We start from the raw sequence: 28000 nt of genomic DNA on the forward strand, positions 1-28000 counted from the left end.
AAAAGAAATTTCACAGAATGCATTTGGCTCAGTGCATGGACAGAGGAGCCAGGTGGACAGAGGACAGTCCATAGCGTAGCAAAGAGGCTGATAGGACTGAACACACATGCACAGAGCCTGAAAGGTATAAAGTTTTAGTGAAGAGCATCCAGTGTGGTTTAATGAGGCCCCTTGCAGAGGCCCCGGGACCCACAGAGTCTTACGGGGTCTTAGGTGACCCTCAGCCCAGACTGCTGGCCATCCAAGGTGTGCCAGCCCCAGCAACTCTGCGTCTGCCCTCTCCTTGGAGGAGCCCACGGTGGCCGTGACTGTAGGTGGGTGGAGCCCTGGGAAGGAGCGTGTGTCTCCCTTAGCCGTGGATGGGACCTGAGTCTGGCTTTGCGGTTCCTCTGTTGCTGGACATTTTGGCCTCGGCGAGTAGCTCAGCTCATCCCCGTGAGCACAGTGGTGACAGAGCTCCGGAGACCCCCTTTTTTTTGCAGGCCCACAAAGGGGATGCTCCCTGCCTGGAGGCTGAGGCGCTGCAGGGCCTGCTCGATGCGCTGGGGGCCGCCCCCATCCCCCGCAATGTTAATCAGGCCGCCCGGGCTTCTCCCCCAGCGCGCTATATCTGTCTTCACTGAAGCATGCTCTCGGTAATTTCATTGTGGGGTTTTCCATTAAAAAGTTTGATTAATTCCATAAATATTAAAATAAGACAGATAATTAGAATCCAGGTACTCACTGTTACACGAAAACGGTCAAGTCGGCACTAAATTATTATTATTAATAATAAGCGCTCGCGCAGCCCTGATAATAAGTGCCGAGGAAAAGAAGGGCCCACAACCGCCGTTATTAACACCATTCCCGCAGGACGGTCTGAAGCACCGTCTCTGCGGCCGCAGGGAGCGATGCTCGTGGGGAGGAGGAGGCTGGGGGGCGCGGGGCGTCGGTAGGGGTGGGCTGTCCTTCAGCTGCGGGGCGGAGGACTCATCTTCTCACCGTTCTAGTAGTTTCCAGGTCTTCTGTCCCCGGAGACAGGGTCTCTCCCTCTCTCCTGACCCGATCCCTTGATACCCGGGCTGTTAGCGCTCCCTCCGCTCCTGAACTCAAGGGATGCTGGCGGTGATGCAGCAAGAGGCGCAGGACCTGCTTGAGCACCGAAGCTAAAGAATAGGTGTGTCTGAGCTTCAGTGTCAATCCCGTGGACAAGTTTGAGCTATGAGTCATTAAGGTAGAAGGAGAGGGTGGGTACATCTGATGATACCCAACCAAGCAGGGGCCTGGCACACTTTGGTCCAGGCCGGCCTTAGGTTCCAGTCGTCATTGTCTGAGTCAGATTTGATGGGGTGAATTCCCCTGGTGGCGACCTTACAGAATGAAAAAAAAAAAAAAAAAAAAGCTTGTTCTTGTTTTTAATCAGAGGAACAAGTCAACAAGTCAAGCATCCAGAACCTCTTTTCCCTTTTTTTTTTTTAAAGGCTTCTTGGCAGCTGATTGAGGAAATGGCCTGGTCTTTCCCTATCAGGCTTCAACACCTGGGTCTCAGGTGGGACTCTCTCACTCCCTGCTGGATGGGGCATCTTAGAACACACTCTGAGCATGGTCTTCAGTGCCAAGCAGATGTAACCACACTGAAGTGCCAGGCCCAAGTTTAACAAAGATTTGTGACCTTTTTTAGAGGGCAAGGGACCCTGCAGAGTAGCTGGATGAGGAACAGGAGAAGGGCAGAAACTTGATGAAGTTGGTGGGCAGTGCAGGGGGTAGTGGGCAGCCAGGATAACCCAGCCACTTATGGAAGGAGGGGGAGCGTTTAGACTTAATTCCTCAAGGACCCAGGAAGCCGAGTGAGGACCAGAGGTTAGACATCACAAGTATTGGGACTTCCCTGGTGGTCTACTGGTCGGGACACTGAGCTTCCAGGGCAGGGGGCCTGGATTTAATCTCTGGTTAGGGAACTAAGATCCCACATGGTGCATGGTGTGCCCCCAAAACGTAAATAAATAAAACAAATTTTAATAAAAATAGGAGTTACAAATATTTGGGGGGCCAATACAAGCCAGTTGTTCCTATCCAGTGGAACTGCCCAGCAGTGGACTAAGAGACCTCATGGGGTGGCGAGTTCCTTGTCACTGGGGCATCCAAGCAGGTACCTCACTGGGATGAGGAGAGGGGATCTCTGCATCTAAGGAGGTCTCTTGCAGTAGAATGCAGCTGGAATCCCATCAGCTGGCCCTGTCTTCAGAGGAGGTCTCCTTGAACCTTGGACCAAGAGTACCGGTTTCTGATTGCAGGCACAGGGGAGACATTCTGTGTTTCTCTTTCCTGGTAAACCAGGTAAGTCAGACAAGGAAACAGAAGATGATCAGAAATCTCACCTCTCTTTCTCCCTTCACATTCCCTTCTCTTCCCTCCTCCTTCCTTCATTTTATTTGCTTCTTATGTCAATGAACAAACTGTTCTAAAAGAACAGATATCTGACTCTGAAAAGGGAGGCTCTTTTACACATGGGTTTACATCTCTCCAATGAGAGAACTTTTGAGATTGAACATTCTGAGAATTTGGCTTTGGAGAAAGAGGGCGGGGCAATTTGGGGGTCTGAGCTGAGCTAACAGATTTGTAAGGAGGAAAATGAAGTTCTCTTTCATGTCAGGGGCTAAGGATTTAAAAACCCACAGCTTTGGAACTCAGATCTGGCACTTGGAGCAGGAGAGCCCGGCCAGGCTGAGTGTGCAGTAGTGCCTCTTCTTTGCCATCAACCCTGAAGGATTCAGGTGCTTTGAGAGCTGCAGGTGTGGCTCTAAAGTCATTGTCTAGCACAGAACCCTGGGCCATGAGCATGTTATTTCCCCCAAGTCAGAAAATCTGGGTGTCCTTGGTGTTTTTCTTGTTGTTCAGTTCCTCAGGCATGTCTGACTCTGCAACCGCATGAACTGAAGCATGCCAGGCTTCAATGTCCTTCACCATCTCCCAGAGACTACTCAAACTCATGTCCATTGAACTGGTGATGCCATCCAGCCATCTCATCCTCTGTCACCCCCTTCTCCTCCCGCCCTCAATCTTTCCAAGCACAAGGGTCTTTTCCAGTGAGTCGGCTCTTCCCATTAGGTGGGCAAAGTATTGGAGTGTCAGCATCAGCCCTTCTAATGAATATACAGAGTTGATTTCCTTTAGGATTGACTGGCAGAGAAGGAAAAGGCAACCCACTCCAGTATTCTTGCCTGGAGAATCCTGTGGACAGAGGAACCTGGTGGGCTGCTGTCCATGGGGTCGCTCAGAGTCGGACATGACTGCAGCAACTTAGCAGCAGCAGCAGGATTGACTGGTTTGATCTCCCTACTGTCCAAGGGACTCTCAAGAGTCTTCTCTAGCACCAAAGTTTGAAAGCATCAATTCTTCAGTGCTCAATCTTCTTTATGATCCAACTCTCACATCTGTATATGACTACTGGAAAAACCATAGCTTTGACTTGGTCAGCAAAGTGATGTCTGGGCTTTTTAATATACTGTCTAGGTTTGTCATAGCTCTCATGGCTGCAGTCACCATTCTCAGTGATTTTGCGCCCCCCCCCCCAAATTATTTATCATTGTTTTCACATTTCTTTCATCTATTTGCATGAAGTGATGGGACCGGATGCCATGATCTTAGTTTTTTGAATGTTAAGTTTTAAGCCAGCTTCTCCTTCACCTTCATCAAGAGGCTCTTTAGTTCCTCTTCTCTTTCTGCCATAAAGGTGGTGTCATCTGCATATCTGAGGTTATGAATTTCTCCCGGCAATCTTGATTCCAGATTGAGCTTCACCCAGCCCAGCATTTTGCAAGATGTACTTTGATTATAAGTTAAATAAGCAGGGTGACAATATACAGCCTTGATGTACTCCTTTCCCAATTTGGAACCAGTCTGTTGTTCCATATCTGGATCTAAGAGTTGCTTCTTGACCTGCATACAGGTTTCTCAGAAGGCAAGTAAGGTCATCTCGTATTCTTATCTCTAAGAATTTTCCACAGTTTGTTGTGATTCACTCAGTCAAAGGCTTTAGTGTAGTCAATGAAGCAGAAGTAGATGTTTTTCTGGAATTCTCTTGCTTTTTCTATGATCCAACGGATGTTGGCAATTTGATTTCTGGCTCCTCTGCCTTTTCTAAATCCAGCTTGTACATCTGCAAGTTCTCAGTTCATACTGTTGAAGCCTAGCTTGAAAGATTTTGAGCATTACCTTTTTAGCATGTGCAATGAGTACAGTTGTGTGGTAGTTTGAACATTCTTTGCCATTGCTCTTTGTTGGGATTGGAATGAAAACTGACCTTTTCCAGTCCTGTGGCCACGGCTGAGTTTTCCAAATTGGCTGGCATGTTCAGTGCAGCACTTTAACAGTATCACCTCTTAGAATTTGAAATAGTTCAGCTGGAATTCCATCACCTCCACTAGCTTTGTTTGTTTGTTGTAATGGTTCTTGGGGCCCACTTGACTTCACACTCCAGGATGTCTGCTTCTAGACAAGCACACTATCATGGTTATCAAGGTCATTAAGATGTTTTCTGTACAGTTCTTCTGTGTATTCCTGCCACCTCTTCTTAATATCCTCTGCTTCTGTTAGATCCATACCGTTTCTGTCCTTTATTGAGCCCATCTTTGCATGAAATGTTCCCTTGGTATCTCTGATTTTCTTGAAGAGATCTCTATTCTTGCCCATTCTGTTGTTTTCCTTTATTTCTTTTCATTGTTCACTCAAGCAGGCTTTCTTATCTGTCCCTGCTATTCTTTGGAACTCTGCATTTAGATGGGTGTATCTTTCCTTTTTTCCTTTGCCTTGCACTTCTCTTCTTTTCTCAGCTATTTGGAAGGCCTCCTCAGACAACTCTCTTTAATTTTTGCTTTTGTGGTTCTTGGGGATGGTCTTGATCACTGCCTCCTGTCCAATGTTACGAACCTCCATCCATAGCTCTTCTGGCACTCTATCGGATCTGCTCCCTTGAATCTATTTGTTACTTCCACTGTTTTGTCAGAAGGGATTTGATTTAGGTCATACCTGAATGGCCCAAATCCCTACTTTCTTCCATCGAAGTCTGAATTTTGCAATAAGGAGTTCGTGATCTGAGACACAGTCAGCTCCCAGTCTTGTTTTTGCCGACTAAGACCTTGGTGTGTACCCAGACTATGTATCCTCACCTGTAAATCGGAACTTATAAGAATACATCCCTTATAGGGCTGTTATGAGCATTAAGCAAGGAAGGGAGAATACAGTGCTTTAATACATCATGCGTCCCAGAAATAAGCTCAGAGGACTTCATATTGACTGTGAGCTTGTCGCCAGGGAGGTCATTTTAGGAGTTCTGTTAACCGCCACTAGGGGGAGTGCTGGCCCAGTTTCTGCCTCGCGGTCCTGGGGGTGTAGGGGTGGGGGGGGTAGGCACATTGTCCTCCCACAGAATGAATGACAATGAAGAGGAGCTTCAGGAGGAGAGGGTGGTGGTGGTGGATGCGATGCCCTGCGGATCCTGGACACTTGCAGACCCAGCTGGCAGCGACTGAGGGACTCATCTTGCAGGCATGTGGAGGGACAGCAGCCTCGCAGAGGAAGCCTCTTCTCTGGAGATGGGATTCCTCTGGGGTTTCTAAGCCTCTTCTGACCTGTTTCTCACACTTGAATGAGTAGGGTGCTCACAGTGGACACTAGAGATCGCAGGATGTTGCAGTGACCTCAGTCTACAGGTTTGATTTGAAATGCGGGTTTCCTATGATATATCTTTTTGGGTGAGGGCGTTTTGCAAGCCTTTGGCAGGAAGTACTCTGTTCTCTGGTGCATGATGCCAGACATCAGAATTTGAAGCTGTTGTCAACGCAGTGAATGCTCCAGGCATTTACCTCTGCCACCCTGAAGCCCAGCTTCCTGCTCTCAGCTCTGTGATGCTGGGGCTGGGACTTGGCAAGGGCCATTTCTCCTCTGCAGGCTGACTCCTGTTGTTTCAGCCCACAGGGTCAAGTCGGAGCAGGAGAGGGGACGGAGCTGAGAGAGGGACTTCCTGTTCCGTGGTTGTCTACTGTTCCTGTCATTGCAGCCCCCCTGGCCTGGTGGCAGCTGCTGGCTTCTGCCTCCATGCCCAGAACCAGCCTCATAGCGCTTTCTTGGAGGTACCAGCCTGCAGCATCAGAGGGCAGCTCGGAGGGCTGTGTCCCAGCATTGTGGGGGAAGGCCCTCTTTGGAGGTTCTAGCTTTGAATGCACCCGGCCCTTCCCATTGTCCTCCTTGCACTGGGAGTAGTATCTGTTTTCTGTTGTAATCATTTTTTGTATGTTGATGTCCCGTGCTTTCTTGCTAAGTTGCTTCAGTTGTGTCTGACTCTCTGCGACCCCATGGACAGTAGCCCCCCAGGCTCCTCTGTCCATGGGATTCTCCAGGCAAGAACTCTGGAGTGGGTTGCCATGCTCTCTTCCAGGGAATCTTCCTGATCCAGGGATAGAACCCACTTCTCTTAAGTCTCCTGCATTGGCAGGCGGATGCTTTATCACAAGTGCCCTGGGAAGTACCCTCTCACCCCGTTTGTTTTCTCTTTCAGCGTTCCATTCCCTATGTGACCAGCTCCCTCTGTTGGAATGACTGTTCCACGGGAGCTGCTGTGGCTTTGACTCTTGTACAGGGAAGCAGTTGATACCAGGGCTCCTGTCTGAAGGTTAGGAGGAGGTGTCAGGCATGTGGAGGATTGCAAAAGTGATGAGTGGACAGACCAGAGGAGCTTCTGTAGGGAGTGAAGTGCCACAGACAGGCTCTGTTTAGTTTTGTAATTCTGTCCAGAGGTAGAGAGTGAGTAAGTGGTGCAAATGCCCTAATTGGGATGCCAGGACCAATTTTAAAGATGGCACAACTCTATTTCCCAAAAATGATCATTATTTTCACATGAAGAAAAAGATGAAAATAAGTAAAAGAAAGAAGAGGAAGAGATGGAGATGTATAACATCAGTATCAATTCAGTTGCTCAGTCATGTCCAACTCTTTTCGACCCCATGGACTGTAGCATGCCAGGCTTCCCTGTCTATCACCAACTGCCAGAGCTTACTCAGACTTAGGTCCATTAAGCTGGTGATGCCATCCAACCATCTCATCCTCTGTCATCCCCTTCTCCTCCTGCCTTCAATCTTTCCCAGCATCAGGGTCTTTTCTAATGAGCCAATTCTTCACATCAGGTGGCCAAAGTATTGGAGTTTGAGCTTCAGCATCAGTCCTTCCAATGAATATTCAGGACTGATTTCCTTTAGAATGGACTGGTTGGATTTCCTTGCAGTCCAAGAGACTCTCAAGACTCTTCTCCAACATCACAGTTCAAAAGCATCAATTCTTCGGCACTCAGCTTTCTTTATAGTCCAACTCTCACATCCATACATGACTACTGGGAAAAGCATAGCTTTGACTAAATGGACCTTTGTTGGCAAAGTGATGTCTCTGCTTTTTAATATGCTGCTTAGATTTGTCATAGCTCTTCTTCCAAGGAGCAAGCGTCTTTTAATTTCAAGGCTGCAGTCGCCATCTGCAGTGATTTTGGAGCCCCCCAAAATAAAGTCTGTCACTGTTTCCCCATCTATTTTCCATGAAGTGATGGGACAAGCAAAGTCAAATTTTGGGATATGTCCTGGCTCAGGATCACCTTTAAGAGAAAGAGAGTTTTAAGAAAGGGAGAGAGGGACTTCCCCTGTAGTCCAGGGGTTAAGAATCTGCCTTCAGTGCAGGGAATGTGGGTTGAATCCCTGGTCTGGGAACAAAGCCCTTGAAAGGCAACTACGAAGCCCTTGCGCCTTAACAGAAAGTCTTGTGTGCCACAGCTAAGACCCAATGCAACCAAATATATAATAGACAAATTTTTTTTAAAAAGGGAGAGAAAGAAAAAGTAATTAGGGGTCATAGGCTCCGTGCAGGAGGCAGGTGGATGCTCGGGAGGGGAGTGGAAGCAGAGGGCAACACAGAGGCTCTGAATTCCTGAGAGGCAGAAGAAGGAGAAGGGCAAAGTTGGAGGAGGTCTGGATGTTGGGGAGGAAGACACCAAGAAAAACTTGACTTTGAAATTTTGCTAGGGTGTTACACTCTCCTTCTGGATCTAATAGATCTTTTTTTTTTTTTTTTAAATAAAGTTTTTAAGAAGTCCAGATGTAAACTAATTTCCACCATACATTTCCTGCTGTGCCCCATCAGTATTCCTCCATGACCACATGGCACCAGGGAAGGAGGGATGGCGCCTGCCTGCAGCCTTTCTGGGCTCTGCCCTGGGTGCTGGGCAGGCCATCTGCCTGAACAGCCCCGCTGAGGACAGTGGACTGGCTCTGGCTGGTGCACAGATGGCCTTCCCTTAAATGACACTTACTCGCTTCCTGTTCAGGGACATCCCGAAAGGGAAGCCAAGAAAGGAGAGCTAGTGGCTTTTCGTGTTAGTTTCGGGGGACCCTGTGCTCAGGAGCGGGGAGGTCAGGGCCTCGTGGGTCTACATCTTCTGGACTGAGTGCCCTTCTGCAGAGCCCAGAAATGCTCCATGTGTCGTGGAAAAGCCAAGCTAATTGCAGTCATTTGGGCAAATTGATTACCACTTAGGCCTAAGTGCCAACTGCACAGTCATGATTCTGCCGATCATTACACATGTGTCAGGTGAAGTTGGCTGCAAGGCTTTATTTGATGACAACAATAAATTCTCCTCTATCTCAGGCTTTGTAAACAGCCTTCAGTCACATGTTGCTCACATGGCTTGTCCTAGACGCCCGGAGAGGACCCGTGCAGAGGCTCGCTGAGAGACAGACCCAGAGCCGTCCCTCCCCCTCGCTCTCCCTCTCCTGTTTGCCTTCTTTCTGGGCACCTGTGATTTGGCATCTCCTTGACATCAGGCAATGCCATAGCTTCTCAGGTGGTGCTAGTGGTAAAGAACCTGCCTGCCAATGCAGGAGACATAAAAGACTCAGGTTCAATCCCTGGGTTGGGAAGATCCCTTGGAGAAGGAAATGGAAACCCACTCCAGTATTCTTGCCTGGAGATTCCCATGGACAGAGGAGCCTGTGGGGTCCTGGCAGAGTTCACGGGGTCGCAGAGAGTCAGACACGACTGAAGTGACTTAGCATGACATCAGACTATGCTAGCCCCCTTTGTGACATTGCTTCTCTTGGCCTGAGGATGGGGAACTTGGGAGTCTCAAGAGTGCTTCCGTTTCTTTTTGTAAACTATTATTTTATTTATTTTTGTCTGTGCTGGGTCTTCATTGCTGCACAGACTTTTTCATTAGTTGGAGAGAGTGGAGAATACTCTCTAGTCATGGTGTGCGGGCTTCTCATCTTGGTGGCTTCTCTTGTTGCTGAGCACAGGTTCTACATGGCCCGTGGGCTCAGCAGGTGTGGTTCCAGGGCTCTCGAGCATAGACTCTATAGTTGTGGCACACGGGCTCAGTTGCTCCGTGGCTTGTGGGATCTTCCCGGACCAGGGATCAAACGCGTGTTTCCTGCATTGGCAGGTGAATTCTTTACCACTGAGCCAGCTGGGAAGCCCAAGAATACTTCCATTTCTTTCTAGCAGACCCCCAAAGTTGCTTCTGTCCTTTGCCGGGGTCTATGTGTATATGTGTTGTGTTGTGTTGAGTTGCCCAGTCATGTCCAAGTCTTTGCGAACCCATGGACTGCAACACGCCAGGCCCCTCGGTCCATCGCCAACTCCCGGAGCATGCTCAAACTCAAGTCCATTGAGTTGGTGATGCCATACAACCATCTCATCCTCTGTCGTCCCTTCTCCTTCTGTCTTCAATCTTTCCCAGCATCAGGGTCTTTTCTAATGAGTCAGCTCTTCACATCAGGTGGCCAAAGTATTGGAGTTTCAGCTTCAACATCAGTCCTTCCAATGAATATTCACGACTGATTTCCTTTAGGATGGCTGGTTGGATCTCCTTGCAGTCCAAGGGATTCTCAAGAGTCCTCCCCAACACTGCAGTTCAAAAGCATCAGTTCTTCACTGCTTAGCTCTCTTTATGGTACAACTCTCACATCCATACATGACCACTGGAAAAACCATAGCTTGGAGTATATGGACCTTTGTCAGCATAGTGATGTCTTGCTTTTTAACATGCTATCTAGGTTGGTCATAGCTTTTCTTCCAAGGAGTAAGCGTCTTTTAATTTCATGGCTGCAGTCACTGTCCACAGTGATTTTGGAGCCCAAGAAAATAAAGTCTGTCACTGTTTCCATTGTTTCTCCATTTATTTTCTATGAAGATGAGACTGGATGCCATTATCTTCATTTTTTGAATGTTGAGTTTTAAGCCAGCTTTTTCACTCTCCTCTTTCACCTTCATCAAGAGGCTCTTTAGTTCCTCTTCACTTTCTGCCATAAGGGTGGTGTCATCTGCATATCTGAGGTTATTGATATTTCTCCCGGCAATTTTGATTCCAGCTTGTGCTTCTTCCAGCCCAGCATTTCTCATGATATTCTCTGTGTATAAGTTAAATAAGCAGGGTGACAATGTACAGCTGTGACGAATATACTCCTTTCCTTATTTTGAACCAGTCTATTGTTCCATGTCTGGTTCTAAAAGTTGCTTCTTGACCTGCATACAAGTTTCTCAGGAGGCAGGTAAGCTGGTCTGGTATTCCCATATCTTGAAGAATTTTTCACAGTTTGTTCTGATCCACACAGTCAAAGGCTATAGTGTAGTCAATGAAGCAGAAGTAGATGTTTTTCTGGAATTCCCTTGCTTTTTCTATGATCCAACAGATGTTGGTAATTTGATCTCTGGTTTCTCTGCCTTTTCTAACTCCAGTTTGTACATCCAGACATTCTCGGTTCGCATACTATTGAAGCCTAGCTTGGAGGATTTTGAGCATTACCTTGCTATTATGTGAAATGAGTGCAATTGTGTGGTTGTTTGAACATTTGTTGGGACTGGAATGAAAACTGACCTTTTCCAGTTTGTGGCCACTGCTGAGTTTTCCAAATTTGCTGGCCTATTGAGTTCAGCACTTTAACAGCATCGTCTTTTAGGATTTGAAATAGCTTAACTGGCATTCCATCACCTCCACTAGCTTTGTTTGTAGTGTGGCTTCCTAAGGTCCACTTGACTTCACATTCCAGGATGTCTGGCTCTAGGTGAATGATCACACCATTGTGGTTATCCAGGTCATTAAGACCTTATTTGTATAGTTCTGTGTATTCTTGCCACCTCTTCTTAATAACTTCTGCTTCTGTTAGGTCCATACCATTTTGTTCTTTATTGAGCCCATCTTTGCATGAAATGTTCCCTTGGTATCTCTAACTTTCTTGAAGAGATCTCTAGTCTTTCCCATTCTATTGTTTTCCTCTATTTCTTTGCATTGTTCACATAAGAAGGCTCTCTTATCTCTCCCTGCTATTCTTTGGAACTCTGCATTCAGATGGGTATATCTTTCCTTTTCTCCTTAGCCTTTCACTTCTCTTCTTTTCTCAGCTATTTGTAAGGTCTCCTGAGACAACCATTTTGCCTTTCATTTTCTTGGGGATGGTTTTGATCACTGCCTCCTGTACAGTGTTACAAACCTCCGTCCATAGTTCTTCTGGCATTCTATCAAGATTCTATCCCTTGAATCTATTTGTCACTTCCTCTGTATAATTGTAAGGGATTTGATTTAGTTCATACCAGAATGGCCTAGTGGTTTTCCCTGCTTACTTCCATTTAAAGTCTGAATTTTGCAATAAGGAGTTTATGATCTTAGCCACAGTCAGCTCCAAGTCTTGTTTTTGCTGACTGTATAAAGCTTCTCCATCTTCAGCTGCAAAGAATATAATCAATCTGATTTCACTACTGACCATCTGGTGATGTCTATGTGTAGAGTCGTCTCTTGTGTGGTTGGAAGAGGGTGTTTGCTACGACCAGTGCATTCTCTTGGCAACACTCTGTTAGCCTTTGCCCTGCTTCATTTTGTTCTCCAAGGCCAAACTTGCCTGTTACTAAAGTTATCTCTTGATTTCCTACTTTTGCATCCAGTCCCCTATGATGCAAAGGACATCTTTTCTTTTCTTTTTCTTTTTTTTTTGGTGTCAGTTAGGAGGTCAAGCCTAACAGAGTGTCGCCAAGAGAGCACATTGGTCATGGCAATATTGTTCTTGACTGCACGGGACTTTCCTTTCTCTACCAGACACATCCAGAACTGGGTGTCATTTCTGCTTTGGCTCAGCCTCTTCATTCCTTCTGGAGCTATTTCTCTGTTCTTCTCCAGTGGCATATCAGACACCTACTGACCTGGAGGGGTTCATCTTTCAGTGTCGTAACTTTTTGCCTTTTCATGCTGTTCATGTGGTTCTCAAGCCTAGAACGCTGAAGTGGTTTGCCTTTCTCTTTTCCAATGGACCATGTTCTGTCAGAACTCTCCACCATGACCCGTCCGTCTTGGTGGCCCCACATGGCATGGCTCATAGTTTCAGTGAGTTAGACAAGGCTGTAGTCCATGTGATCAGTTTGGTTAGTTTTCTGTAATTGTGGTTTACATTCTGCCTGCCCTCTGATGGATGAGGATCAGATGCTTGTGAAGCTTCCTGATCGGAGGGACTGGCTGTGGGAAAACCTGGATCTTCTTGCTCTGGTGGGCAAGGTATGTTGTATGTGTGTGTATATATGTGTGTGTGTGTCGGGGGGGGGGGTAGTTTTAATGCAACAAGTCAGAGACCACTCTGCACTCCGTCACGGTTTATCCTGGCCACCCAGACAATGGCCTCCTTCAGTATTAGGTGTCTGAAGTGAGGCCTTCATGCAGAAAGTCTCCACATAACGAGTGAAGCGTCTGTCAGCTCTGCAGACTGTGGATTTCCACTGCGCGGTCCAGGCCGGAACCCCAGGGCCAGAGCGGCCCTCGTGGAGGGCTGGGCACCCGGAGTGTGAGGAGGGCTCTCCCTTGGGTTCCCTCCCCTCCTGGGGAGATTCTGGGAGGCTCCTGGCAGCTCCATGGGGCTGGACCCCTTCTTCCTGGCAGGAGGGGCGTCTGCTCTGAGCCCGGCCCCGGGCTCTCAGGACGCACACCTTTCCCAGCCAGGGGGGGATCTTCCACCCCCCAAGGTGGTCCCGCCTCCTCTGCGGGTCTCAGCCTTTCCCAGGATCCGGCTCGCAGCTCCACCTGGGGCCCAGCACAGAATCCCCAACTCCGGGTTTCCTGGCAGCTGACAGGGTCGCTTTCGGCCTGTTTCTGGGGTCTGGTTGGGCACCCTTTCTGATTGGTTCTTTGCAGGAAGAGAGGGTAGGCAGCTTTGGCTCGAGGTAGCCCCTGTTGTGGGCTCAGTGAGCATGGACGTTTCCGGTCAGTGTCCCAGGTGGTTGGGATCTGAGAGTTTTCAGAGTTTCAGCACCGTGGGTGTGGCTGAAAGCAGAGTGGTGTCCCCGAAGTCATTTCCACCAGGGCTTCAGAGTGGGACCTTATTTGGCAAATAGAGTTCTTTGCAGAAATGATTGGATTAAGATGAGACTGTACTAGAGTTGGGAGGGGCTGGCCCTCCGATGACTGGTGTTCTTATAAGCAGAGGAGAGAGAGGCCAGAGACCCGCAGGGTAAACTCAGTGTGACGCTGAGGCAGAGGAGGGACAAGGGCCCCCAAGGACCCCAAGGTGGCTGGCAGCCCCCAGGAGCTGGAGGAAGCAGGGGTCCTGCCCGGGGGCCTTCAGAGGGCACGGCTCTGCCAACACCTTGAATTGGATTTCTAGCTTCCAGAATGTGATAAATGCCCATTGTTTCAGCCACCCTGTCCACCATACTATGTTCCTGCAGTCTTAGGATCCAATACACCCTCCACCCCACGCCCTGCCCCATGCCTATGTCCCCGCCCTGTGCTGAGGCATAAACACCATCAGACTTTCCCGTAGGTCAAGGTGGCCAGGTTTAGCACAAACAAAACCGAACAGGATGCCCACTTAAATTTGAATTTCAGATCAGCAACTGCTGCTGTCTGCCAAGTCGCTTCAGTCGTGTCCGACTCTGTGCGACCCCATGGACTGCAGCCTACCAGGCTTCCCCGTCCATGGGATTCTCCAGACAAGAACACTGGAGTGGGTTGCCATCGCCTTCTCCCAGATCAGCAACAAATACACCTTTTTAATATATGTTCCTAATATTAAATGGGACATAACATATTGACAAATGATTGACTGCTAAACTGAAGTTCAGTCTTAACTGGGAGTCCTGCCCCTTATCTGACATTCCTAGCCCCCAGCCCTTGACTCCCAGAGGGCCTGCTCTGACCCGTGTGTGGGGCCGGTCAGGGGGGCGGCCAGTAAGCCCGGCAGGGCAGCTCTAAGCCCCTCGTGCTCCCCCCCTCAGGGTTTCCTGAGCCCTGCCAGCAGCCTGCAGTCTGAACATCCTCTCCACCAGCTGGGTGAGAGTCTGGGAGGCTTGGAAGAGACAGGAGGAGGCTCAGAGGGGAGCCTGCTGCCTGCCTGGGGGTGGATGTTTGTGGGGAGGAGGAGGGCCCCTCGTGGTTCCTGCTGTGCACCCATCTCTGCACTTTGATTTGTTCTATTTTAAGCTGTCTGCAGTTTCTCTCCTGGGAAGGGAGAAGATAATGGGGAGGGGACTGGGGTGGGGTGTGTGGAGTGAATCAGGGGGACTCAGGAGCAGATAGGAGGCCAGTTGGCGGGGCTGTGCAGGATTCGAAGGCAAAGGCGAGGGAGAGAGCAAGCTGGCAGGCAACCTGGCCAGAGTGCAGGGCACCTGAACGGAGTTCCCTTTCCAGAATGCCACGCCGGGACGCTGGCTGTGGGCAGTATTCCAAAGGTGGTGGTAGTGTTCAGTTGTCAAGTCGTGTCTGACTCTTTGTGATCCCAGGACTGCAGCATGCCAGGCCTCCCTGTCCCTAACCATCTCCTAGAGTTTGCCCAAGTTGATGTCCATTGAACTGGTGATGCCATCCAACCATGTGTATTCCGTATTATTCAGTATTTTTCTGTATGTGATCACACATATTAACACTGACTAATTTCCATCACCTTAGGGTGAACGAGAGCCTGGGTGGAAAGGGGCTTCATTCTCAGCTCCTTCCTGAAGGTAAAGGGTTGGACCTCAGCAAAGGTGGCAGCCCCCTCCCCTCTGGGAAGGGAGCCCCCCCCCCTTTCCCTTTGGAGGTCCCTCCTAATGCAGCCTGGACAGAGAGATGTTGGAGGTTGTGTCTGGGTGAAAGTGTGAGTCACTCAGTTGTGTCTGACTCTTTGCGGATCCTATGGACTGTATACCCCACGAGGCTCCTCTGTCCATGGGATTTCCTAGGCAGGAACACTGGAGTGGGTTGCTGTGCCCTTCTGCAGGGGATCTTTCCAACCCAGAGATTGAACCCAGGTCCCCTGCGTTTCAGGCAGATTCTTTACCGTCTGAGCCAGTTGAAAGATGTCTGGGTAATAACCTTAAAATCACCGTGCTATGCTTGGTTGCTCAGTCGTGTCCAACTCTTTGAGATGTTATGGACTGCAGTCCACCAGGCTCCTCTGTCCTTGGGGATTCTCTAGGCAAGAATACTGGAGTGGGTTGCCGTGCCCTCCTCCAGGGGATCTTCCCAACCCAAGGATTAAACCCAGGTCTCCTGCATTGCAGTGGATTCTTTACTGACTGAGCCACGAGGGAACCCATAGGCTTTTACCCAAAGTAAAAAAAAAATTTACTTTTGCTTCGTCTCTGTCACACAGGCGTGTACACAGACACACACACACAGAGACACACACCCCTTTTGGGCAGGGGAGCCTGAGAAGGATCTGCTCAGGGGCAGAAGGCTGGGCCCATTTTAAGGATGGAGAAACTGAGGCACAGACACAGCAGGAGGTCAGGCAACTTGGGACTATCTGGTTCTTGTCTACTGCTCCAGGGCTCCCCCCAGCTCTGCTGCCCCCATCTGCCCCCACCCCAGCCAGGGCCTCGCTGAGTCTGAAGACCGAGAGCACTGACTGGCGAGGCTTCAGAAAGAGCCTGAGTTGCGGCGAGGCCTGCATCCTGATGCTGTTAAGAGCATCTTAACAAGCCACAGAGGACTGGGGAGGGGCCGCCATCCCAGAGTCCAGAGCTCTGGCTCTGACCTGTTCACTCCTGCAGGGTGGTGAGGGTTTGGGGTTGGGGAGCAGATGTATGAAACAGACTGGTCTCATCTGGATGGCTGGCAGTCTGCTGACGAGGTGAAGACTTGGGTTTTAGGACTCGTTTTTGAAGCAGCCACCAAAAATCCCCACGGGTGTCAGAGCAGGAAGGGGGTGCTTGATAAAGGCCCAGAGGGGTGAAGCCCTGTGGCTGGGGGCCATGCGGCTGCCTGCTTGGTTCCTGTGTGTGAGTGTTTGTGTGAGTGTATGCATGTGTGTGAGTGGGATCTCATGCCTGGTGGGCACTAGTGGGGAGACCGGGGCCTCATTGCCCCCCACCCTCATGGCGGGGGCCGCCCTGGGTCAGTACCAGCAGCCGAGTGCGGGTCTTCTTTCTCTACCTAGTTTCCGCATCCGTCTGGCTTTTCACGTGAAACTACATCCTCCGTCTTGGTCTTTATCTAAGGTGATCCTGTGGTTTTCACATGCCAGCTTTAATCGTCTTTCTCATTTCTGCCAGCACTGGGGTAGGGAAAAGAAAGTGTTGCTTATGCATTGGGTCCCCACAGGCCTCCAGGAATGACAATGGGCTCCAGCCGAGGACTGTTTCTGAAGCCAGGACACCAGTCCAGCCTGCTCTGTAAAAGCAGAATCCATCAGCTCCTCTGGGGGGGACAATGTGGGACAAGAAGGTTGAACCCTGGGTCCTCCCCCCCAGCGCTCACTGTGGGGCCGGCAGGTGGGGGAGGTGGATGGTCCACCCTGGGGGCGTCCAAGAGCACCGGGTGGGCCCAGCTCAGGCCACCCTTCCAGGCTGTCATTCCATGAGAGCCTGGCTCCCTCGGAAATAAAAACGCCACTCTGCATTTAAAGCATCTGTCCTTCTGGGAAATTCTTCAGAGCGACAGGACTGCTCGAACATGAAAAGTAAAAAGGAAACGATGTGATAGTTCAGAAACCACTGTTTTCGGGGGGCTGCAAAACTCAAACAGCCTGCGGACAATTCCTGGGAGGAAGGACCTTATTTTGATCTGCGAAGCGAGAGGAACATTGTTTGACAAAGTTTCTGCTTGACGGGAAGGGAAATCGTACGGGAGCGATTTTTTGCGAGGACCGGGCCTCAGTGAGGTGGTGCGTGAAGCAGAAGTAATCGTTTTATGTGTGAAACTCCGTGCGTACAGCAAAGATGGAAAAATAGAGGCTAATTGGAACTGGCCTCACCCTGGAGAGGGATCGGGCTGGTGGTTTTTGGTCCCCGCGACGCGCGCGGGCGTCCCTCCCGGTCCTCGTCTGAGATGCCCATCACTAGGGGGCGCTAGAAACCTTCTCCGAAAGTACCTGGGAGGAAGCCATCACCTGGAGGGTGGTCCGGGAAGAGCACTGGGGTCCCCAAGTCCTCCCTAACCTGGTCCTTCCTTGGGGTTTCAGGAGGAGGAGGAAGGGTCCTTGCTGAAGGGTCCTTGCCCATATGTTGGGGTGGCTTTCCATTCCTGCAGGACCAGAGCCCTGGTTTTGAAGGGAAGGCAAGAGGGCAAGGGAAGGGTGCCACATCCCTGTGAGCTGGGCCACCTGGACCAGCCTCTCCTCTTGCGTCATCTCCGCCTCTGCTCTCTGTTCTGCAGTGGTGCGTGTCCACGCTTGTCCCCAGAGCATACCCCCCCGGCCCCCCCCGCCCACCACCCCGGGCCTCCTGCTCTTTCTTTCTTTTTGCTGTAGGGCCGAGACTAGAAATCATGCCGTAGCTGAAGTGAGCAGATTTAAAAATCTGCTTGTTTATAACCTTTTGTAAGTAAGCTGGGGACAAAGAACTCTACTTTCCTGTGTGATATCCTGGGTTATTATTTAAAGTCCATCAGGTCTACTAAGGGAGACATATGGGTTTTCCTTCTAAGCCTTCTTTAGCCGTGTGGCTCAGATGGTAAAGAATCTGCCTTCAATGCAGGAGAGAGACCCAGGTTCAACCCCTGGGTTGGGAAGATCCCCCTGGAGAAGGGAATGGCAACGCACTTCAGTATTTTGCCTGGAGAATCCCATGGACAGAGGAGCCTGGTGGGCTACAGTCCATGGAGTCCCCCAGTTGGACATGAGTGAGCGACTAACACTTACTAAGCGTTAGAAAGATATCTCGTTAGATATAGCCTAAGTGGTTGCAGCTTAGACAGGTTCTACCAGGAGGTAAAGGGTAAATCCAGTGAATAAGAGAGAGACAGAGAAATGATGGGGAGAGGAAAAAAGAAGGGGAGGGGGAGGGGAGGAGGAGGAGAGAGAGAGAGATATTGCCTTCCCTGGAAGAGCATCATGGATGAGGCCCGGGGACGGTTTTCCTGGTGTTCTGTGGAGCAGCTATTCTAAAATCTCCCTCACATTCACTGTGGAGGAAAATTTGGGTAGGACTGTTTTTTCACCTCTGTGGTCATTAATCACTTCTGTGATAGAACTCCAGGTCCACCAGAGCCTTTGGTGTGTTCCTTATATTCGCCACTGTTCCATTTTCAGCCTTTCAGTCACATCAGAGAATGAGTCATTTTAACTCCTTGGGTATTTCTGCTCCCCTCACGGCTCACTGATAAAGTTAACATGTGAAAATTTTACAGAATTCACTGTGACCCTGTGGACGGTTCGTCAATCCTGTCAGTTCTAGGCAGCAAGTTAGGCTGGACAGAAAGAGCCATTGTGGATGGAATTCAGGAATTCTCTGCACACGTGTAAAAAGAAGGCAATTTCCCTTCCCAGTGCAGGCTGAACGCTGTGGTTAGGGCTCAGCTCACGATTCACCTTAGGAGCAGGAAGGCTAAAATGTTCCTCCACCGCCTTGCCCCAGAAATCACAATTTATGCTTCTAATTTTTAATTTTCCTTAGCTTAGGTCCCAGAAGGATTTATTAAATTCGCTTTGTGGAACCCATTAACTCTAAACTGAATAATGACGTTACTCTAGGCTTACGATCCGTTTATAGCAAATTTGCTACATACAAGACTCTAAGAATCTTCTATTCCTCCATGACGGAGTTTTAAGTCTGTGCATACATGAAAAGATTTACTCACTTTACTTAAAAGTGATTCGTAATTAACTGACATCAAGAGACCATGCTTGCAGAAGTGGTGAATAGCAAATGAGAACTCTGGAGAGAGAGGATGTTCATCACGTGGCTTAAATTACAAGGCAGGAAACTTGAATGGCTTATCACCGTGTCTTTGGGACTCTGGCTTAACTCTGTACTTCAAGTGGGTAATAGTGACTTATAACTAATTTTTAATTTTTCATTGCCTTGGTAGGATGACCAAAGCTGAATTTATAAATCACTTAGGGAAAACTTAGATAAATATTTAACGTGTGTGTGTATGCAAATCTATGGTCTTTCTTTTATAAATCTTTTTAGAAGTGAGGAAGTCATTAACACATTGCATGGCAGACTTTCTCATCGAAGGTGAGGCAGGCTGAGGAGCTGGAAATATTGGCAGGTGGTGGGGAACTCAAGACATGTGCCCTGTCGGAGGGTCTAGGGCATCTTTATATATTGAAAAATGCTTGTCAGGACTCTGAATTATGGCAGCTTTGGAAAGACTCATGCCCCGAGGGACTGGTGGTGGCAAGGCATGTCCCTTGCATTTCCTGGGTGGTATTACTGGGAGGGGGCTTCCAGGTGGCGCCAGTGGTAAATATGCGCCTGCCGATGCAGGAGACATGACACGGGTTTGATCCCTGAGTTGAGAAGATCCCTGGGAGGAGGGCGTGGCAACCCACTCCAGTATTCTTGCCTGGAGAATCCCGGGGGCAGAGGAGCCTGGAGGGTTATGGTCCACAGGGTTGCAAAGAGTCGGACACACCTGAAGCGACTGAGCACACACGTTACTGGGAGTCTGTGGGCTACAGTGGGGGGTACTAGCTGACAGGGCATCTCTGTTCACCTTGGTTTGAGCCACTTCTGTGAACCTGGGCAACTCGCTAACACGTCTCTAAGTGCCTTCCGGCTCCCACTTCTAGAATTTGATGCATTTCACAGGGTGCTGGAGTCAGCTCCCCTCTTGGAAGGAAAGTGGGGTGGAATCTGGGTACCAGAGGACTGGGAAGAGCTCTGTGGCCCTTCAAGGCTGTCCCTGGGTGGGCCGACTCCACTCCGCAGGAGTGCAGATAGCAACCCAGGCAGGCAGGGGGGCAGATTCTGGCCCAAGGGGACCTCCTTCTCCTTTGAACTCGGGCAAGCCTGCTGCTGTGGGTGCTGCCCAGGTGGCTTTGGCTGCAGACAGGGCGCGATGCAGACCAGCGCCCTCCCGCTGCCTCTTTTGGAGTCCTCCATTTCTAGAGCATCTCGCATAACAGATTTCCTGCTCAGCGGGTGAGAGAAGCAGCTTCATTTGGGAGCAGGCCAAGACAGAAGGAGAAGGAAACGGTGGCCCACAGAGAGGGTGGTGGGCTTGGTTAGGACGGCATCAAAGACAGAAACCTCCCATCATCTTTAAAGTGCTTGGGGACTGGTGTTTAGAGCAGGCATCATACATACTATGTGCGGGTCCGTCACTTAAAACCACATCCAGTGATTATGTCACGTGTGCAGCACGTTAACATCTGGAGGCGCATCTTACAGGAGGCGCAGCTGCGTATTCCGTGCCCAGACAATTCTGCTCCAAAGAAACAATTTTCACCTACATTTTCCTTTGCATTCGTTCAGACATGACCTCTGGGGAAAAGAGGTGTGGAAAATGAAAGTAGCAATTCGCATGTGTTTTTCTGCACCCCCCCACCCCCCATTTGAGGGTTAATCTCTAATAAGAGGAGAAAAAAGAAATAGACCCTTTGGCTGAGTGGAGTGACCTGATTCTTCCTGGATCAACATGTTATCAGGTTGAGGTTGTCACTACAAAGCAAGGATGATGAAGCCTGCCTTTTCAGACTAAAATCAAAGCCTTGGCCGGCCAGGCTGAAACTGCTGACCTAAGCATCCCCTAATCAGGCGGTCTATATGTAGATTTAGACAGCTCCAGGAGGCTAGGAGACTATCAGGCCCAAACTGATTATTCTAATCAAGTGTTTTAATTAAGCACTTACTGCCAGGATCACAGGAACGGGGCCTGCTCTCAAGGAGTAATGGGAAGCATCTTTTTCCTCCTTCTTCACGGTGATGAGGTTTGGCTTTGTAAAGGTACATTTAACATTTTTTCTAAAGTAGGCCATGGAAAGAGTTTTCTGTGAATGGCACAACGATGAACAGGCTGTCTGGCCAGCAGACACCACAATTAGAAAAGAAAAAAGAAAAGGTATGATCAACTGGGTTGCATACGAATCAATACCCCAACAACCGCATCTATTTGCATCTTCCACCCCCAAAACACAAAAGGAATCCTGGCTGGCCCAAGATATTTTTAAAAAATATATATAAAACACACACACATTGGGTTGGCTTTTATTGGAATGCCTAGATGCAATCTATAGTCATCAAGTTATGGAAAATTCAGGTCACATATAAAGTTAAGAAGGCAAATGAAAAGAACAATACAAATCAGACAAAATTTACATCTCAAAATATCATGAAAGCATTTTGACTGGCTTTGCCTAAAATACTTTGAATATCAATTTCTTTTTTGTAAGCTAATTCTTTTCATTATACAGCCCCCTTCCCACCCTCCCAACTCTTAGAAAAAGGTCTTTTGTTTACATATTCCCCAAGGTCACTATTTCTTGTAAAAGCATGTCCAGATCACAAGTCTTTTTAGAAAGAAATAGGCTCATTATACCCACTAACAAGACACTAATTGGGTTGATTTGACTTCACCTAAAATAAGCACCAGAAGACTCCAAATCTGTTATTTACTGGTGCCAGTGTGAAGGACCAGTCCACGTCAAGAGGAGGAGAAGGTTATGATTTTACTTCCGTCATGTGGTACAAGCTTTTTTCATGGTCAATACATCTGAAATATTTCTGAGAATGTAGACTCAGCCTATTTCAACCAAAAGTACTTACAGCATGCTAAATACAGCCCTGCAGAAATGCCATGGAACAGAACTGCAAACACCTAACAGTTAGAAAATCAAATGTAAAACAGAGCCATGTTTATGTGGTTTGAAATCTCAAGAGTTGTCTAAACTGGGGCTTCATAATACTCGCCAGAGGATTTCCAGGATAAAAAATATTACTGCTAATCTGTGCTTTCATTCTAATAAAATATCAGCATTCATTAGAAGATTAATTACTTCGGTATGCTCTACCAAATACACAAAGACAGTAATAGCACTGATACTGTAAATTCAGTAGCTATTTTGAAACTTTCCCAGCCCATCTGTTTAATAAACACGCCTACTGTGCAATTTAGAGTATGTGATACATACAAAGCAGTTAGAAAATTAATTTTCAATACATCACTTGAACCTTTATATTTACGACATGTTCACTTGCTATGTTTTATCACCATTATACATAGAGGAAAACAGTGTATACTATAGCTCAATGAACTGAGAAAGGTTTTCTAAAAATATTTTTGTGGCTGAATTTAGTGCTCACGAAAGAGACGTGCCAGAGTGGCTGAGCCGCAAGGAAGCGCAGATGCGTGGCGCGCCGGCACGCGGGCGGCAGGAGGGCACGGCTCTCAGTTCACTTCCAGCGGATCCGCCACCCCCAGCTTCCCCGAGACACAGCAGAGGCTGCCATTCAAACCAGCTCCGAGCTGGCTGGGTCGTTTGGGCTTACGGGAGCTTTTGATCTCCCCTTTATGTCCCTCTTTGTGACCTGAGGGTCCAAACTCGAGACTAGCTGAGTGAACCTGACCTTCCCTGTCTGGGTGTCTCACCGCTGCTCGGTTTCTGCTAGCTTGCCGAGATCTTAAGACATGTTTAAGGTGATGACTAACTACATTAGCTCCTTTCCCGCTCACAAAGCATCTGATGGGGGTCTTGCGCCTCCGTCATGAAAAGAGGCTTCAAGGAAGGTAACAGTAAAACCCTGGGATTAACGGTATCAACAACTCCCCCATAGACTTTTTTAGGAGCGGAGAGAGGGACAATGCCTCCTGCGCTGTTTTATGTATTTTGGGGTTTGTGTTTCGTGGCTTCCGTTACATTCCACCAGCCTTAGTTTTCTACCGTGCCTCTTAGCTGACAATGGTTGAGGACACTGGCCTGATGAAAAAGAGAAGGAAGAGAAAGGAGGTCTCTCTCTGATTAGCCACCCATGGAGGATCGCACAGTCTATCCATCTAGTGATAGAAAGTTGCACGTTTTTTTTTTGTTTGTTTTGTTTTGTTTTTCAACCTAATACAAAAATATTAACACTTCTGGACATTATAGGCATAAGTCGTTATATCTCTACAATATAATAATTTATACTGTACAGCTATAACAGATAGCAAAAGGTGCAATCCTTTTAAAAAAATCACACAGTTCACATGTTTTTATCGTTTTATTTTTTAAGTATAAACTTTTTAAACACTTTACATAAATTAACTCCTCTGAGACTAATATCTGATGTACAGTAAATTGTAATTCATATAAAAATCCATAAACAACTTGTCTCACATAATTTACAAAAAAAAATCAGGGTTTCCTTTGCTTATCAGTGACAAGGATTCTATTTGCCAGTTTTCTTCCCCCCAAGGCAAACCACATGAGCATTGTAAAATTCCTTAGAAATCCCCGCCCTGGCAGCAGAAGTCACGTGTGCCAATGTCCTTTTACAAACCAGCACAGGGAAAGCAGTTGGGTTGTCTAGAAACAGTAACTTTGCCCCACATTTTAAAATTAACAGATATATATCACATCCTATGCAGAGAGACTACTTCTTGTAAGCAAAGGTCGACAACGGTAATACCTGGAAACACTGTATGCCTTTCTACCTTCGTCAGATACAGTGCCTCAGAGAACAAGATGGCCCAGAAGCAAAAGGTTTGGGCCGCTTTCTTTAATGATCCGTTTTTCCTTGGAATACTTTCAGTCCAACTGAGTGCAGCGATATGCATATGTAAACATATTCTTTAAAGCCGATCACCTTTTAAGGTCATTCAGAAGGAAGTCTTTTCTTTCTTTTTTTTTTTTTTTTTTGTGTGGATTTTTTAAAATAGCAGTCTGGTTCTCCCGGAAGGCTCTTCGGTGCCGGAGAGTCCCCCTAGGATTGTGCTACAGACAGATCTGAGCAGGGGGGGGTGCTGGGGCTGGAGGGGCAAGCGGCACCCCACCGGCTCGGGTCCCCGCAGGGGTGGTGGCGGCGGTGCGCGCCTCCCTGCCGCCGGCCCGGGGGTTACCTCTTGCCGATCTCGCTCTGGCGGAGGAACTGGATGTTGTTGGCACTGTCGGCCAGCTCGGGGTACTGCTCCACCGAGAGTACGTAGTACCCGTCGTAGCCCTGCACCTTGCCGGCGCTCAGCAGCTGCCGCTTCTCGCCCTCCGTCCAGAGGCGCGCGCCCTCCTCGCCGTCGCGCACGCGCTGCTGCTCGCGCGCCCAGGCCCGGGCGAGCGCGCGCTGCCGCGCCTGCTCCAGGATGCGCGCCTTCTCCTCGTCCAGGGTCATGCCGTAGCGCACGTGCAGCGCCAGCGCGCCGAACTGCATCTCCACGTCGGCGAACCTGCGAGTCCTGCCGTTGACCACAGTGGTGGACTGCGACACGGTCACGTTGATGCCATTCTCCAGCGCCTTGCGGCCGCTGGTCAGCCGCAGAGTGCCCAGGTCGCTCTCCGGCGTGCTGGTCTTGATGAAGTAGTGCGTGTCCTTGCCCTCGATGGTGAAGTGCAGGTTTTCCAGGTAGAAGGCGTTGTTGAGCACGGCCGCCACCTTGATGCAGTCCTCGTTGGCGATGTTCAGCACATTGGTCTGCACGCGGCCCTGGCTCACGGCCAGCATGACGCCCTTGCCGATCAGTGACTTGACCGTGGCGAACCACAGCCACGACGGCGCGCCGCTGCCTTTGCGCCTGCTCACCTGCACCTCGGCCATCTTCCCCAGGGACAGGAAGGCCTTGGCCTGCCTCGCCACTTGCTGCTGGACTCCAAAAATGGGCTGCAGAGAGAAACAGACCCGCAGGATGGGTTAGAGAACAGTCGGGCTCTTCTGGCCCCAGGGAGCCAGGCTTCCGGGCGGTGCTCTGGTTCTGGGCATGAAATGCGGGGGAGTGGGGCGGGGGCGGGGGATTGCTGATTAAAACCTCAGTAATTTCTTTAGAAACGAAAAGGCTAAAAAACCCTGGGGGGAGGAATGCACTCAAGACCCCGCTCCCCTCAAGTTGATCCCAATACGTTTTGAAAGGTAAAAAGAGGTAACTCCATCATGTATTGTATGTGTTAAGAGCTTTATAGTTTCTAATGTGGGTGATGCTGGGAGGGATTGGGGGCAGGAGGAGAAGGGGATGACAGAGGATGAGATGGCTGAATGGCATCACTGACTCGATGGACGTGAGTCTGAGTGAACTCTGGGAGTTGGTGATGGACAGGGAGGCCTGGCCTGCTGCGATTCACGGGTTCGCAAAGAGTCGGACATGACTGAGCAACTGAACTGAACTGAATGTGGGTGAAATGGGCTTCCCTGGTGGCTCGGTGGTAAGGAATTCGCATGCAATGCAGGATTTGCAGGAGACTTGGGTTCAGTGTCAGACTTTATTTTTTGGGCTCCAAAATCACTGCAGATGGTGATTGCAGCCATGCAATTAAAAGACGCTTACTCCTTGGAAGGAAAGTTATGACCAACCTAGATAGCATATTCAAAAGCAGAGACATTACTTTGCCAACAAAGGTCCGTCTAGTCAAGGCTATGGTTTTTCCAGTAGTCATGTATGGATGTGCGAGTTGGGCTGTGAAGAAAGCTGAGCATCGAAGAATTGATGCTTTTGAACTGTGGTGTTGGAGAAGACTCTTGAGAGTCCCTTGGACTGCAAGGAGATCCAACCAGTCCATTCTGACGGAGATCAGTCCTGGGTGTTCTTTGGAAGGAATGATGTTGAAGCTGAAACTCCAGTACTTTGGCCACCTCATGCGAAGAGTGGACTCATTGGAAAAGACTCTGATGCTGGGAGGGATTGGGGGCAGGAGGAAGGGGACGACAGAGGATGAGATGGCTGGATGGCATCACCGACTCTATGGATGTGAGTTTGAGTGAACTCCGGGAGTTGGTGATGATGGACAGGGAGGCCTGGTGTGCTGCAATTCATGGGGTCGCAAAGAGTCAGACACAACTGAGCGACTGAACTGAACTGGGTTCAGATCCGTGTGCCAGGAAGATCCCCTGAAGGAGGGCATGGCAACCCACTCCAGTGTTCTTGCCTGGAGAATCCCATGGACAGAGGAACCTGGTGGGCTATAGTCCAAAAGGTCACAAAGCAGCCTTACAAGACTGAAGCGACTTAGTCCGTACACACGAAGGTAGGCGAAATATTCAGGTTTTTGCCTTTTCTCTTTCCGTATCTAGATATCCTTTTCCCAGGCTCACCCCATTTGGGGAACCAGCTTACCAGATGGTCCATCCCAACAGCTTTCTCCATGGGAGGCTGGTGAGAAAGCGCCAAAATGCAGAGGAAGGTTGGAAAGCCTGGGGGTGCTCCAGTTGGATCACCCAGTCCCACTTTAAGCTAAAGTCCCACTTTAAAGCACATGCCTTTAATTTACTTACAGGCGTGTGCTTTAATTTAGGTAAACTCTGTACTGTATCCTGGTGAACAGAGCTTTCAGCTGAATTTGACTGTAAAACTGACAGACTGAAATGGGCCAGGATGAGCGCACAGTGGGGACAGCTGTCAACGAGTGTTTATCACTTTAGGAAAACATTTATTTTTCGCAGACTGAGGGACAGTGGGCCTTCTGCATTCACAAGGGTTTTTAATTGGGAGCATCTTAACTCAGGCATCTCTTAGACTACCAGATGTTCGTCTGGCCAGCATTTTCCCCAATTGGAAGCATGTGTTTCGTTTGCAGCGGTGAAAGACACATTTGTTTTTCTGTTCTCCAGGCATCCTTGATGTCTTTGCTGGTGATTCCCTAAGCTGTCCTCATGGTGCACTTCTCATGACAGAGAACTGGAACTGTATGGAAAAGGCTGCCTAGGAAAAAAGTTGGCAAGTCCATTTGTACAGTATGACTTAAGTGTTTTCAGACATGTTGGAAAGTCATCTGCAATTATTATGTGCTCAAAGGCATTAGCAAACTTAGGGATGTCTTCATGGCACTTGATTAGTGCAGGTATATTTGCAATTAGAAATGTTAAAATGGCTCCCAGATCCTGTAAACTGAATGGGTTTTGCCTTTTAAATGAGAAGGCGACATCTGAGAAAGGAATTGCTTTTAAGTATGAAACATGTACCAGAAAGCAGAGGTATTGGCATTGTGTGTGTGTGTTTTAGCCAGGCTTGCCTTTTCTTTTTGAGTTCATTGAGATTATAGGAAATTGCTCAAGGGGGGGGAAATTAATCTTCCTAAGAAACACTGTGCTCTCTTCTTATCATTATGGGGTAACCCAGTTTCTTGATCTTTAATTATTTTTGCTTTAAGCTAGAAATTCTGATATTTTGTTGTTGCGTTCCTTTCTGATCTCTGAATGGTGGGAATTAAAAAGTGTCATTTTGTGAAATGGCAGCTTTGATTTCACAATTTTCCATTCTTTCTCCTTTTATTTCTCAGAACGGTTCCAGGCCTCCTGGTCTGTTAGTTTCAGGAAAATTCCATAAACACCTGGTGGTAGGTGGAGCTTTACCAGAGGCCGTTTTATTTTTAATCTTTTTCCCTTGAAAACATGGCTAACATTTTAAAGAAGTGGAACTTTGTGGCATTGTTTGTGAGCTGCTAATTTGTAACATGAATTCCCTGCCCTCCTGTTTATTGTATCTTTGCCTTAAGGTCCCAAATCTTATAAATGTGCATTCTTGGGGTTCTCTGTAGAAACCCTGCACTCAACAATGAGCTTTCATATTTTATTACTGTTTGATAATGTCTTTCTGTTTTTATTAGCATCACTAAAAGCAGACTGAAGCCTGTTTCACAGGCCCCTGGTCTGCCGAACAGAAATGCAAGAGAAGTGGTGCTTTCTTTCC

General features: G+C 48.6%; 1 protein-coding gene and 2 long non-coding RNA genes across 10 annotated transcripts in view; 2 read left to right on the forward strand and 1 right to left on the reverse strand.

Moving 5' to 3' along the window:
• The window catches only part of LOC129643199 (uncharacterized), a 108197-nt gene that overhangs the window by 55991 nt on the left and 24206 nt on the right, over window positions 1-28000 (forward strand). The window lies entirely within an intron of this gene.
• Window positions 1471-27907, forward strand: LOC129643201 (uncharacterized). The gene is made up of 3 exons (XR_008710144.1): window positions 1471-1528; window positions 2187-2316; window positions 26923-27907. It is a non-coding gene; the product is annotated as an uncharacterized LOC129643201 (long non-coding RNA).
• Window positions 23215-28000, reverse strand: part of TENM3 (teneurin transmembrane protein 3) — a 532144-nt gene continuing 527358 nt past the window's right edge. The window contains exon 30 of one of the 3 annotated variants that reach the window (XM_055567454.1): window positions 23215-24984. In XM_055567454.1, coding sequence (XP_055423429.1) covers window positions 24229-24984 — 756 coding nt within the window. In that variant the 3' untranslated portion in view covers window positions 23215-24228. The remainder of the gene's footprint in view (window positions 24985-28000) is intronic. The other 2 variants (XM_055567455.1, XM_055567456.1) reach the window with 2 other exon arrangements.

Source organism: Bubalus kerabau, chromosome 2 (genome assembly GCF_029407905.1).
Source record: "Bubalus kerabau isolate K-KA32 ecotype Philippines breed swamp buffalo chromosome 2, PCC_UOA_SB_1v2, whole genome shotgun sequence".
In the NCBI taxonomy this organism is placed as follows: Eukaryota; Metazoa; Chordata; class Mammalia; order Artiodactyla; family Bovidae; genus Bubalus; species Bubalus kerabau.